The 14,406-nt window shown below is 37.4% G+C and overlaps 2 protein-coding genes across 3 annotated transcripts in view; one reads left to right on the top strand and one right to left on the bottom strand.

Annotated features, from left to right (window-relative positions):
• BORA (bora, aurora kinase A activator) overlaps positions 1-2,957 on the top strand; it is a 28,101-nt gene extending 25,144 nt beyond the window's left edge. Inside the window, 2 exon segments of the mRNA XM_011972023.1 lie at positions 448-579; positions 1,899-2,957. Coding sequence (XP_011827413.1) covers positions 448-579; positions 1,899-1,964 — 198 coding nt within the window. The 3' untranslated portion in view covers positions 1,965-2,957.
• Positions 2,958-4,563: 1,606 nt separating this feature from the next.
• The window catches only part of DIS3 (DIS3 exosome endoribonuclease and 3'-5' exoribonuclease), a 30,190-nt gene continuing 20,347 nt past the window's right edge, over positions 4,564-14,406 (bottom strand). For both annotated transcript variants that reach the window (XM_011972019.1, XM_011972018.1), the window contains exons 15-21: positions 11,611-11,697; positions 9,082-9,238; positions 7,547-7,761; positions 7,270-7,438; positions 6,989-7,147; positions 6,138-6,260; positions 4,564-5,489 (exon numbers count right to left, since the gene is read on the bottom strand). In XM_011972019.1, the coding sequence (XP_011827409.1) occupies positions 5,406-5,489; positions 6,138-6,260; positions 6,989-7,147; positions 7,270-7,438; positions 7,547-7,761; positions 9,082-9,238; positions 11,611-11,697 (994 nt within the window). In that variant the 3' untranslated portion in view covers positions 4,564-5,405. The remainder of the gene's footprint in view (positions 5,490-6,137; positions 6,261-6,988; positions 7,148-7,269; positions 7,439-7,546; positions 7,762-9,081; positions 9,239-11,610; positions 11,698-14,406) is intronic.

The raw sequence follows: 14,406 nt of genomic DNA, 5'->3' as shown, positions 1-14,406 counted from the left end.
CATTATTGTGAACAACTAGGTGTGAATACAGTATAACCTTTTTAAAGGCAGCATGCCTTTTTGGTAGATTTTATTTAGAGCTGCGTCCAAGCCATTTAAGAGACAAGCCTGGAAAATGCCTTGGAAGGTGAAGTTAGTTGTAATACTCATTGTCGTCTACTAGGTATGATCACAAAGTAACAGGAAAGCATTTTGTCAGTAGACTATTCACTGATTCTTAAGGAAGTTACAAGATATATTTCATTGGAAGGAATTATAAAATGACTACAGTAATCAGTACTATGCAGAACTACCTTTTATAGTTGTGTATTACTTTTGAATTTTGTTCAACATGATCATGTTAGGATCGTTCAGATGTAGTGAGTGACAGTTTATAGTGGTTTACTTATTTAAATATTTGACTTTTAAGTTCCTCACAATATATTTTTTTCTTTTTTCTCCTGTCAGATGGATAGTGGCTATAATACGCAGAATTGTGGAAGCAATATTACGGATACAGTTGGGGCAGAAAGTTACTGCAAAGAAAGTGATGCACAAACCTGTGAAGTTGAGAGTATATCTCAAGCATTTAATATGAAGGTACAGAGAAAATATAGAGAAAACCTAATATTGTTTAGATTAGAAATATAAAATAATTTCAATTATTAGACAATAGTACTATTGAGAAACTATATGAAATTTAAAACACTAAAAGGTAAAGCCTATTTTCTTGAAATCCAATAGCCTTGAAATATTTTGTTTACTCTGAATATAGTAACACAAGTATCTGACATACTACAAAGTGTACAAAGGTAGCATATATTTGATGAGGGCATTCACTGAACCCTCCAGATAAAGGTTATATATTCCTACTTGAAGAAACTCATAATTTCAGGCACTAGTCAGGACAGTCTTTAATTTTATATTCCAATTTCTTTTGTATTTTTTTTTTTTTGTAGAGACACGGCCTACTGTGTTGCCCAGGCTGGTCTCAAACTCCTGGTGTCAAGCAGTCTTCCTGCCTCAGCCTCTCAAAGTGCTGGGATTACAGGCATGAGCCAACATGCACAGCCTTGTATGCCATTTCTTCTTTTTCTTTTTTTCTTTGAGACGGGGTCTTACTCTAAGTTACCCAGGCTGGAGTGCAGTCATAGAATCATAAATCACTGCAGCCTTGAACTGCTGGGTTCAAGCAATCCTCCTGCCTCACCCTCCTGAGTAGCTAGAACTACCAGTGTGAACCACCTCGCACTGCTGTTGTATGCCAGTTTCTTACAAAATACTATAAATATCAGCAAAATGTGCAACCAAAGTTTGATAGGGAGGCCACCTTAGTTTTCCCTTCTGTTGTATGTAGTACGAGCAAATTGCCTTTCTGTTGTAAGTAGTATCAGAGAAGGTCTCTTCTAATATTAACCTGAACAAAATCCATCCTGTTTCAGATGTAGTTATCTATCTAAACATAAGTAGAGATACATGGAGGATTTTTAAAAATTTTATTATTATTATTTTTTGAGACGGGGTCTCATTCTGTCACCCAGGCCAGAGTGTAGTGGCATGACCACAGCTCACTGCCAGACTCAAGCAGTCTTACCACCTAAGCCTACCGAGTAGCTTGGGACTACAGGCATGTGCCACCACACCCAGCTTTTTAAAATTTTTTGTAGGGACAGGGTCTCACTATGTTGCCAGGGCTAGTCTCAAACTCCTGGGCTCATGCGATCCTCCCACCTTGGCCTCTCAAAGCGTTGGAATTCTTTTTGATACAGAATATTGATTTATAAAATACTGCATCTTTACTGTACCTTCAGAGTTCAGCTAAAGAAACGTGCTTTTAGGTTTTAAAAACAGTTCCGATAATTGCATCCTCAAGTGGTCCTACTAAAACTGAAAACGAGGTGTTGTCTTCTTTTTCACAGGAAGACCACACAACGCAGAGGTGTTGGATGAAAACAGCAAGTCCTTTTCAGTGCAGCAGTCCATAGAATAAGAATCAAAGACTAAGCTTAAGAGTTCCTCACATATATCGTTGTGCACAGGATCAATGTGATGGTGATTGGGGAAAAAATTACTTCAAGTAACATTTTTCGCTTTCCCTCCATAATGTGAAAAATCAAGGGCTTACTGACATAGGAACAACGGAAATGCTCCTGGAACTTCAAGTTGCTGAATTATAAATTTATTTTTTATCAATAAATATTTTTATACTTAACATTGAGTGATGTGTTTAACAACAAATTGTGACAGAGCTGAGTGCTCCTATCTGACAGGGTCAATGAACTACTTATTAAGCCTTTCTGATAGCACTGAATTTAGCAGTTCTGAGAACATGTGAAGAAACTATGTTAAAACTGAAGGCACTATATATTTTTACATAAAAGCTTGAACATACAGATGAATTATAACCCAGAAATCTTAGATATAAAACTTATCGAAGATACAAAAAAGGAAATTAAACAGGTTTCCTGAAATTTTAGTTCTTAAACTGTTCACCTCCGTGGGGAAAATTCTTAGTTCCTGTGATAACTGTTCTAGTTACTACTTTTAAATATGTAAATACTGGAAAGGTAGTACTAGCGACATCATCACATGTATTGTTATCTATGGGGCAAATGTGTGGTGCCCAGAATAATATACCTCATGCCTAGGGTAGGGACATCCTTTCCAGCTCAAACGTGGGTAGGGATGTGGGAGAATAAGAGTGTGGGAGAACGAAGAGAAAAAGTGGGGCTCGGAGAGTGGAGTTCCTGTAGGGCATAGGCCTGTGAAGTAACACTGGGGCAGATATGTATGTTATATACAACTATTTTTTTAAAAAAAAACATATCCATGTTGGGAGTAGATGCGTATATAAGAGTTTGGAAATACCATCTTTGGAGAATGTATTTTTGTATTTATAAATCAACTTTAAAAAACTGTCTCATTCAAAAAGGAATAATTCATATGTACCCCTAGGAAATAAAGACCTATGTTATCAATGTGTCATTTTCTTCTTTCCTCCTCAACTGTACCCTGAAATATTACTGCTGACCTGCAGAAAATGTGCCGCGTTATGTACCTGGCTCATCTTCAACACACTAACCATGAACACCACAAGAGTCTCACTCTTGTCGCTCAGGCTGAACTGCAGTGGTGCGATCTCGGCTCACTGCAACCTCCGCCTCCCAGGTTAAAGTGATTCTCCTGCCTCAGCCTCCCAAGTAGCTGGGATTACAGGCGTCTGCCACTACACCCAGCTAAGTTTTTGTATTTTTAGTAGAGATAGGGTTTTACCATGTTGGCCAGGCTGGTCTCGAACTCCTGATATCAGGTGATCCACCCATCTCGGCCTCCCAAAATGCTAGGATTACAGGCGTGAGCCACTGCACCTAGCCGGCAAAGTTTTTTAAATGGTTGGCAGGGGTGGGGAGAATCAAATGAGTAATGTTTTGTGACATCAAAATTATAATGACATGCTGCATAACTTTTGGTCAACAATGGCCAAATATATCATGATGATCCTGTAAGATTACAATGGAGCTGAAAAATTCCTATTGCCTGGGGACATAGCCATGGTAACATCATAGTGAAATTACTTTACGTAGCCTAAGTGTATAGTGTTTATAAGAGCCTACAGTAGTGCACAGTAATATAGGCCTTCACATTCACTAACCACTTACTGACTCACCCAGAGCCAGCTTCCAGTCCTGCCAACTTGTTCATGGTAAATGTCCTAAATAGGTGTACCATTTTATATCTTATATATACCTATATTTTTTTTTACTGTACCTTTTCTATGTTTAGATATGCTTAGATATACAAATACTTAGCACTGTGTTACAACTGCCTACAGCAATCAGTACAGTAATATGCCATACAGGTTTGTAGGTTAGGAGCCACAGGTTGTCCCATATAGGATACCAGAGGGTATACCATCTAGGTTTGTGTAATTACATCATGATTTTCACACAATGATGAAATTGTCAAGTGACATGTCTCAGAACGTATCCCTGTCATTAAGTGACATATGACTATATATGAAACTTAACAAATCAGGCTTTGTTGGAACACAGTCATGTTGATTTGTTTATGTATTGTATATGGCTCCTTACACACTATCAACGGCAGAGTTGTGTACTATAGTTGCAATACACACCATAGCCAACAAAGTCTAAAATGTTCCAGCACTCACAGAAAAGGTTTTTTGACTCCTACTCTTAGTGTCATTGACCCATTTTACTTGGACCAAAGGCTACTCAAGTCTATTTTCCTCCAACTGACACAAGTTTCTGTCTCAATGTATGGAAGTTTTCCTCAGTAATAGGAAACTGGAAAAATTAGTCAACATTTACTGAGTGCCTAAATGACTACCTATTTGGTATACCTGCTGATTTACTTGCCAGGCTTTTCTCACTATACTGCAAGCTCCTTTGAAGACAGAGTTTACTTGAGTGGAACCTGACACACCGTAAGTGCTTTAGAAATTGAATAAATAAGCCAGGTAAAACGTTTTAAGGCAACCCTATCCCAAAATATTCCTGAAGGCATTAATTTAATCATTACCAATCTCTGTGATTAGCAAAGGAAGTAGTTTGGCACACCAAATTTTATTAATAATACTTATTTTAATCTGTTCGCTTTAGTATGCCTTTATACAGTTCCCCTCGTGTACATACACTGATACAACTACAATTTAAAAGCCACTAATTATCTGTGTTTTATTTTGTAAGTAACAAGATACAGACATTTGAATGCCAATGTCTTATTCTGGAGAGACACTGGAGCTGAAGTTCAACAATGATGATCACACTTATTACCTGGTAATAAAAACAACCATCTTTCCAGTCAGGTCAAAATATACTACTTCTTGCCTTTCTACCAATTCCCAAACATTCACAGTTGTTCAAGGACCACTAATAAAATACAGGAAGCTTTTAAAGACAGTAAGAGAATACTTAGTGTAAATTAGGTGAATTAAAGATGGCAAAGGAGATTACATCCTCAACACTGACAGCTTCCAAGACTTAGAAAAGAAGATTGTTCCTTGCTTCTAAGATTGTTCTATTTTCCTCTGTAGGAAAATGAAAGTTTTTTCCTACAAATATTAAATAATCAAAGTACTTATGCAAAATTAATCTGCTCCTCAATGAGATGAGCACTCCATTTAAATGATCTTTACAGATCCCTGAAGTTGCTATCCTGTCACTGTATTTAAGTGATGGATATTCAATTGAATTATTCTGCATAAATAATTCTGTTCAACCCAGAAGTAAAGCAGTATGATGGGACAGATACAGTCAACCATTCAATAAAAATGCAAATGTCTGAAATTATTAAAATGTACTTAAAAGTAACAAACTGTATCACACACTTAGGCTTAGAAGTGTTCTTTCAAGTTTTTTCTTTTAAAAATAAAACCAGTCTTTGAAGATTTCTGTTGAATATAGCTATTTTCCAAGCTTTATCTTCTTTTTCTCTGGTCCATTAAGGTCTGTGTTTGAAGTATCAGTAGGAATGCTTATTCCTGGTATCTAAGATAATGCAAATGGGGGGAAATAAGGTGATTTAAAGGATAAAATACATCTCATCCTCATCTTCCCCGTCCCCACTGCCAGTTTCAAATTTAAAAGGATGTAGTGGTAGGGAGGGGAAAGGGGGCTAATTAAAGGTTTTATACACAGAATGTATTTTAAAAAGTAACAGTGGTTCAAAAATGCAGAAGGTAGACATGGTCTCAATAGGTGAGAAGCATGTCATTTAGGAAGTGTTCTTTTTAACTATAAAACAGCCTTCCCCATGGGGAGCCACTGTGATCGACAGAATCAGAGGTTTCAAGTGTGTTGGGGAAGGACAAAGGTTAAGAACCAGTATCTTAGGTGAAAAACCTACACTTCATCTTCAAAGTGCAGAGTTCAAAACTTCTAGACAGAAAAGACTAGGCAGGAGAATGGAAGATCTTTTTATTTTGCCACCAAAGACCTGAGCAGAATCTCAGATGTCTAGAATCCCGTGGCCTAAAGAAATCAATGAGAAAACAGGATTTGCTATGCAAATATTTGGTTTCTACACTACTTATAGGGTTCCCTCTAACATTAAACAGAAATAACTATGTCCCTCTCTCTGACAAAATATGTACTGTTTGTTCCATCACAACAAGGAAATATTAAGTTTGGCCTTACCTGTGGTTCTACCAGGGACATTCGGATTTTCTGATGCTGAAGATTAGATGAGTCTAACATGATTTTCACTTTAACTTTATCAAATACATGGAACACTGTATCTTCTATTTTAAGTGAAGGTATCTAAACAAAACACATTTTATCATTCTTAATTGCTTCCTTACATTTGAGGCTTTGTTCTAACCCTTTACAATTTATCTTACATAGTGAAAGTTTAAATATAAAAATTAGTAAGCATCTACGTGTTCTACATAACAAAGGCCATAAAGCTAGTAGTCTCACATAAATATGACCTATTTATGTGCATACTTTCTCCATTAAGATAGTTCTAATATATATATATGTTCATTAAAATCTTGGTGATTAATTTATCAACTCACTAATAAATAGGAAATTTTTAGTTTAGTAGAGGAACACAAAGGTACTTTGGCCAGTTTATTGTTCAAATATTCTCTCAGGGCTGTGGTTCTCCTAAGGTGAATAGGGAGTATGTGTGTCACATAAGAAACACTGGAAGTAAGTTAAAAAAAAAAAAAAAGTTTCTTCCCTGAGTTGTAAATAGTCATTTATTCCTTTACTTTATTGGTGCATGTAGGGCAAAACTTTACATAGTATAAAAGAAAAAATCAAAGACAACAACTGCATATGAGAAGATATATAGTGGTGGGAAATTGTGAGTAAAACCATAGCTTAGTTGGCAAAATTAAACGTAGATTTCCTGGCATGTATTTGGAGATCTGGATAAATTCTTCAGGGTACAAAAAATAATTTTATGCTTTATGGGTACCATTTATGAACTCCCAAAGAAAAAGTGCCCCCAGAAAAGAAAACAAACATGAGAAATACTGTACCTCATCATCATAAATAAGCCGTGGGTTTGGTTTGTCCTTTTCTTCAAAAAAGACTGTCCCTTCTAAACCATACTTTGGAATTAATACCACAATGGCATTCTTTCTTACAAATAAAATATAGGCTTCTTCACTTACTATTCCTTTGCTTTTGAAAAATAACTGTAAAATAACATACAACTTATTTAGTCTTAAAATATTTTGAAATTAACAAAGAAATTGAAATTAAATTAAAAATGAACAAAACTTCATCTTTTCTAGCAGTATCGACAGAAGGCAAATACCTGGGTATGAAAAGCCACTGATGCACGTTGGGCATATTGAGCCATTTTGTGCCGGAAATTTAGATTTTTACATATATCTGCAAGCTTGTGTTTGTCTGTCAACTCTGGATAAGTACAGTCAGCCCCAACAGCCACAGCCAAAAGCCGATGAACGATGACATCTGCGTATCTAGACAGATGAAGGAGAAATAAGAACCGTAGTATGTCAGTACTAATATGTGCTTTTAAAATTCAAAATTAACTATTTTCTATCTCCTTTAATTTCATAAAAAAATACCTTCTGATGGGTGAAGTAAAATGTGTGTATATTGGAGATGCTAAGCCATAGTGATGAAAATCATTATCCATTCCAGAACAGAAGTACACAGCCTGCATCATACAGCGAGTGGCTAATATTCTCAACAGAGTGTTTAGATATGGAAAAGTAGGAGATTCGGCCCGATCCAAAGACTCAGCCAAAGACTTGGCTGTATCAGTCTTGATTTCCAAATTCTGTAAACAAAAAGAAAGGAAGAGCACCATATTAAACATTTCTAAGTCAGTACCATTATGTCTTCAAAATATAACTGATCTGACTGAACAAACATCATGTTTTCGTTATTTTCCTTCCCTTCAAAGTAGAAGTAATAGCCAGAAACAAAACTGTACTGGTCACTACAGTTCCATTAGAACAATGTTGGGATTCATCAAATTTAGCTGCCTTGTTCTACCCTAGGAAGATGAGTCAAATATACATCTCTTCTCTTAGGTCTTTGGAAGAAGTAAGATAGTGAAGGAAAAAAAATTCCTATTTACAGAGTAAGCCTTGGAGCAGAGGAGTGAGAAGCTGATTCAATTCCTATGAATCTGGAGAAGCTGGGCATGCATGCCATAAAGGTCTGATCTAAAAATCAGAAACCAATGCCATCGTGTTAGACTAATGCTCTGCAGTCCAACATTACTGCTCCCTCTCTTCTAGATGAGAAAGATAGGGCCTAACTAGGTAATCCAAGGAAAAGCAATGTAAGCCATAGTCACCCAAGGGGTAAGCACCCATAACTGAAAATCTACTAACAAGAAGCAGTGGGTATACAGGGCTGAAAAAATGTGCTCCTTCTATAGTTTCCTCTTTTCCATGTATGGAATAAACATACTTTTCTTACGAACATGAAATGTAAAGGATTTAACTGAGTCGAAGTAAAAAAAACCAAAAAAACCCAAAAACAAAAACAAAATACATTATTTGTAAAGTTAAGCGGTTGACAGGAGCCATGAAGCAACATAGACATATGAAACATGCATAAAGGCAAGGAAATATGGAAGAGTTTTATATGACCAGGACGCTGCATATATCTTAGTCTAAACATCTGGCTTTAGCATACGGTGAAAAACATTAGGCTGGGTGCGGTGGCTCATACCTGTAATCCCAGCACAGCACTTTGGGAGGCCGAGATGAGACAATTACTTGAGTCCAGGAGTTTGAGACCAGCCTGGGCAACATAGTGAAAACCTATCTCTACCACAAAAATACAAAAAATTAGCCACTCATGGTGGTGTGCGCCTGCAGTCCCAGCTCCTCCAGAGGCTGAGGCAGGAGGAGGGCTTAGGACGGGGAGATGGAGGGTGCAGTGAGCCGAGATCGTGCGACCGTACTGCAGTCTGGGTGACAGTGAGACCCTGTCTCAAAAAAGAAAAAAACAAAAGAAAAAAGAACTATTGGCATATTCTTATTAACAAACAATAAAACCTTTATGGAAATATGAATGTAAATTATTTAGAACAACAGGTAGATGAAAACACAAATAGATGATTTTTCAAACTATAGGATCTTACCCTTGACCTGGCTGCCTTAACAAGAATTTCATAATTTGATGGAGGTGGAGCAGGATGTTTTCGAAGCAGAGCATGTTCAGAAAATTCCTCATGAATTTTTTTTGCAACAGAAATATTGGCAAGTAACATAAATTCTTCAACCATGGAATTTGTTTCCCTGCCAATGGAAAAAGCATTAAACAAAACAAAAAAAGAATCTGAGACTTCTATATATCATATTTTTTCACAGGTTACCTTTGTTACAAAGAAGATAATAAGAGCATTTCCTATGTAAACATTCATATGTCTGTGTACATTTGTATTTTAAATAACTTACGATTCTTTCATCTCTCAGTTACTCTGCTAACAATCTCTTATTATGCAACTACTGCATGAGTAAATCTTACATGCTAGAGCAAATCTTACATGCTAGAGGAGACTATACAAATTGCACTCAACCAGTTGCAGTGGCTCACACCTGTAATCCCAGCACTTTGGGAGGCTGAGGCGGGCAAATTATTTGAGCCCAGGAGTTCGAGACCAGTCTTGCCAACATGGCGAAACCCCGACTCTACTAAAAATATAAAAAAATTAGCCAGGTCTGGTGGCACATGCCTGTAGTCCCAGGTACTGAAGAGGCCGAGGCATGAGAATCACTTGAACTCAGGAGGTGGAGGTTGCAGTGAGCCGAGATTGCATCACTGCACTCCAGGCTGGGTGACAGAGCAAGGCTCTGTGTCAAAAAACAACAACAAAATTGCACTCAAAAACAGAAGCTTTACTACTCTATTTATATATAAAATGAAAACAAGCATTTTTACTAGGTCCAAAAATATTTTTATTTAATTGTAAATCAATAAAGTTTACAAGAATTAAAAGCTATTTAGATCATACAAATTTTGGCTTAAAAACCAAAATTTTTAACAATAAATTACTCAAATGAAGAGGCCATATTTATAATAGCTAATTTCGATACTTCTAATGGGTCAGTCAGTGTGCTATAAGTACATCCCGCCCTCAACACACACACACACCCCCCACACACTGTTTTACAGATGAGAAAACTGAGGATATGTTCATTATTCTCTTGCTCAAGGTGAGAGTTATTAGCAGTATGAGAATTTGAGTTCACACAATCTGACTTCAAAACTCTCAACCAATCTGATACTGCTGTCATTCTCTATATAGTTATTCACATCCATTTTCAGGTTAGTTTAGAAAATGATCCATCTTCTGTCGATATAGTGCTTTCTGTCTTGCAAGTCAATGAACACACAGTATTAACCTTTCATTCAGGTTTCATCTTGTAACTTCTTAACAATATTTCTAAACTATATTCATTTAAAAAATATTAGAAAGACCTCCAATCATATGGGGACATCTTAGAAATGTGTTCTTTCTTCTTCTTGGTAAGAAGAAATGACTGACGTTTTACTTTGGCAAAGCTAGTGTCAACCTTTTGCTCATAAAAGCTCTTAGTACTGGGCTCATTATTAGCATTAACATTAGACATACATAGAAGTTCTACTATAAGGGATTTTTAGATATTATAATAGCACTAAAGCACATATTGGTTCTAAGTAAAAAATTTGAGTATATTCCCATTTTTAACCCTTGGTCATCTATTAGAAAAGTGCATATGCATGTTGAATTCCAGAATTATCTTAATATAAATAAGAGGCAGGGAAAGAGGCCTAAACTCTGATTTAACAAAAAAATTGTTTCCTACATCTTAACTAAATCAATAAACAACAATAGCTAATATCACCCTCACAGCACCCTATGAGGTAGGTGCCATTATCAGTCATAGGCAATTTACAGACAAATAAATTGTGGCATACAGAGGTCAAATAACTACTTTAGTTCGCAATATAATAGTAGTAACAACAGAGGCATCCAAACCTAGGGAGTCTGGCTTCAGAGCCCATGATCTTCACCATTATTCTACCCTACTATCTATCCTACTATCCATTATTCTATCCTACCCCCCATCTTTCTGGCACCAGGGACTGGTTTCATGGAAAACAATTCTTCTATGCGACGAGGGGAGGAAACGATGGTTTCATCAGGCATTAGATTCTCATAAGAAGTATGCAACCTAGATCCCTCCTATGCACAGTTCACAATAGGGCTGGCGCTCCAATGAGAATCCAATGCTGCCACTGATCTGACAGAAGGCGGATCTCAGGTGGTAATGCTCATACCCCAGGGGCTGGGAACCCCTGCACTACAGTATATTCTACTTTAGAAATTAATCAGGGTAATCTTTTTTTATCTTACTATAACTATTACTAGTCAAGTTCTAATACATCACACATCAAAGCAAACAAATTCAAATTGAAAGTTCTTATATTATGTGACTAAACGCAGTTTTACAGAAGAAAAACTGAGCTTAAATTTACTTTTCTGTCCTTTGTAAGCCAAATAAAGTAGAAATCATGACCCTAATTGTTATTTTGTATAAAAATGTTTTAGTTATTAGTACTTATAGTAGACATGACATTTAAAATAAAAAATCTTATCTACTGCCCATCAAAAAAAATTACAAACCTAAGTTCCTTGGTCTGCAGATCTATAGGATCATGAGTTTCACTGTCCATGTGGAATCGAACTTCAGGAGAAGATAGAGTCAAAGCCCTAAATAAAAATTAAAGAGAAAAATTATAGTCAAGCAAGCCAATAAAAGACAAAATTATAGAAATACTCTTTTAAAAAAGACAACGACTACAGCAAGTATGTAATAGTTGCTCTTCTGAAGGCTTTATGACCATCTGCTGTTTCATGTTCTATTTTCATGAACAGCTCAGTAAGGCTTTCATGAACAGCTCAGTAGATTTAAAATGTATTTAACAAGAGAGGACAATAGCAACACAAGGAAATCTGAATCCCGGTGCTTCCAAGGGCTTATGTATCTTCTGTATCCAATGAGTTTTTATTGAGCTACATAGGTTTTTAATCACTTTTACATATAAAGAAGGGGATTGGCTGTATTTAATTTACTACAGAGAACAGTTATTGGGGCAGGGGACAATAAAGAGGGGCAAAAGGGAAGCTGCTGTGGGTAGCTTAATAACACCAGGAGATCCACAGTTCAAAAGCATCCTCCACAAAGATTACACCAGAGAAGCAACTGATAACCTACTATCACTAATATGTTACAAGTAGTGATGGCTATTAATATTTGAGTGCTAAGTGTCAGATAAACAATTCATGCTCAGGACTTTACACACATGGTTCATTTAATGAGCTGGCAAGTTCTCCTTTGGAAAGTAAATTCCCATATGGCAAGGCAAGTCTAACGTTTCTTATACCTTGATATAACTTTCATGAGGTCAGCTCTAAATCAAACTAAAACTAAAAATTTTAATGAGGCTGGGCAACCTTGAACAATCATGGAGAAGGAAAAGAAGGGGAGGAGAAAAATTAAAATAAGATGGAGCAAGTTAAGTGAAATACTAAGTCTAAGTCCTTGTCTTCCTCAATTCCTCACCTGTATTAAAAGAACTATAGTAGGAATATATACAAAAAAGAGAATCTCAAAAATACTCCTTTCTTGCTTTGTAGTGTGCACTTAAAACAAGGCTCTACATCAGGTCTGATATGTATTTATTAATGCATTTTGACATAAAAAGCAAGGTATACTTATCACATTTTGATCATTTTTCCTCATAGAACACCTAAAATGTTATGTCTACCCATGAGTATTAATACTTTAAGAAGGCAAAAGATAGTTTTCTTTTTTTTTTTCAATTCTCCCTAAGACTAAAATGATTCAATGATGTTTTCCCAGTAGGCAACCATCTACTAACCAAATTAAAAATACAGACTGTTGAAATTTAAAAAATCCTTTCCAGTTTTAAAAAGCTATGTTACAAATGCGAATTCTTACTTTAAAACTATTAAATACAGCTTCAATTTGCATATTACATTGCTTAAAAAAAAAACTCTGTGGTGTTTTGTGTCACACACAAAAAAATTAATTATCTTCTTCTTGTATCCAAGTGACAAGCTTGTGTGAAAGTTTTGCTCAAATTTAATACTGTCCACTGGGTTTTAGCACACTCAAATGATCCTTCCAGTTTCAAGTTGCATATTTAAGATCACATAAAAAATTCCCTGAAAACGGAGGTATTAGTAGACATAGGTATATAACTACCTCAAACACTATCCAACAGAACATTCGACAGTGATGGAAATGTTCTATGTGTGCCCTGTCCAATATGATAGTCATTAGTCACATGTGGCTACCGATCACTTCAAATATGGCTGGTAGGACCAGAGCAAGATGGCCAAATAGCAGCAGCTCCAGCCTCCAGCTCCCAGCGTGAGGGACACAGAGGACGGGTGATTTCTGCATTTTCAACTGAGGTACTGGGTTCATCTCACTGGGGAGTCTGGAAAATCGGTGCTGGTCAGCTGGTGCAGCCCCACCAGCGAAAGCTGAAGCAGGGCGAGTCATCACCTCACCTGGGAACCGCAAGGGGGAAGGGAATCCCTTTTCCTAGCCAAGGGAAACTGAGACACACAACACCTGGAAAATTGGGCAACTCCCACCCTAATACTGCGCTTCACCAAAGGTCTTAGCAAACGGCACACCAGGAGATTATATCCCACACCTGGATGGGAGGGTCCCACACCCACGGAGCCTCCCTCATTGCTAGCACAGCAGTCTGCGATCTAACAGCAAGGCATTAGCGAGGCTGTGGGAGGGGTACCTGCCATTGCTGAGGCTTAAGTAGGTAAACAAGGCCACGGGGAAGCTCAAAGTGGGTGGAGCCCACCGCAGCTCAAGGGGGCCTGCCTGTCTCTGTAGACCCCATCTCTGTGGACAGAGCATTGCAAAACAAAAAGCAGCAGAAACCTCAGCAGAGGTAAATGACCCTGTCTGACAGCTTTGAAGAGAGCAGTGGATCTCCCAGCACAGAGGCTGAGATTTGAGAATGGACAGACTGCCTGCTCAAGTGGGTCCCTGACCCCTGAGTAGCCTAACTGGGAGCCATCGCCCACTAGGTGCAGACCGACACCTCACACCTCATACAGCGGAGTACACCCCTGAGACGAAGCTTCCAGAGCAAGAATCAGACAGCAACACTCGCTGTCCAGCAATATTCTATCTTCTGTAGCCTCCACTGCTGATACCCAGGCAAACAGGGTCTGGAGTGGACCTCAAGCAATCTCCAACAGACCTACAGCTGAGGTCCTGACTGTTAGAAGGAAAACTAACAAACAGAAAGGACACCCACACCAAAACCCCATCAGTTCGTTACCGTCATCAAAGACCAAAGGCAGATAAAACCACAAAGATGGGGAAAAAAGCAGGGCAGAAAAACTGGAAATTCAAAAAAT

This window comes from Mandrillus leucophaeus, unplaced genomic scaffold, assembly GCF_000951045.1.
Source record: "Mandrillus leucophaeus isolate KB7577 unplaced genomic scaffold, Mleu.le_1.0 Scaffold126, whole genome shotgun sequence".
Taxonomy (NCBI): domain Eukaryota; kingdom Metazoa; phylum Chordata; class Mammalia; order Primates; family Cercopithecidae; genus Mandrillus; species Mandrillus leucophaeus.
This window is presented reverse-complemented; position numbering and strand designations above follow the sequence as displayed.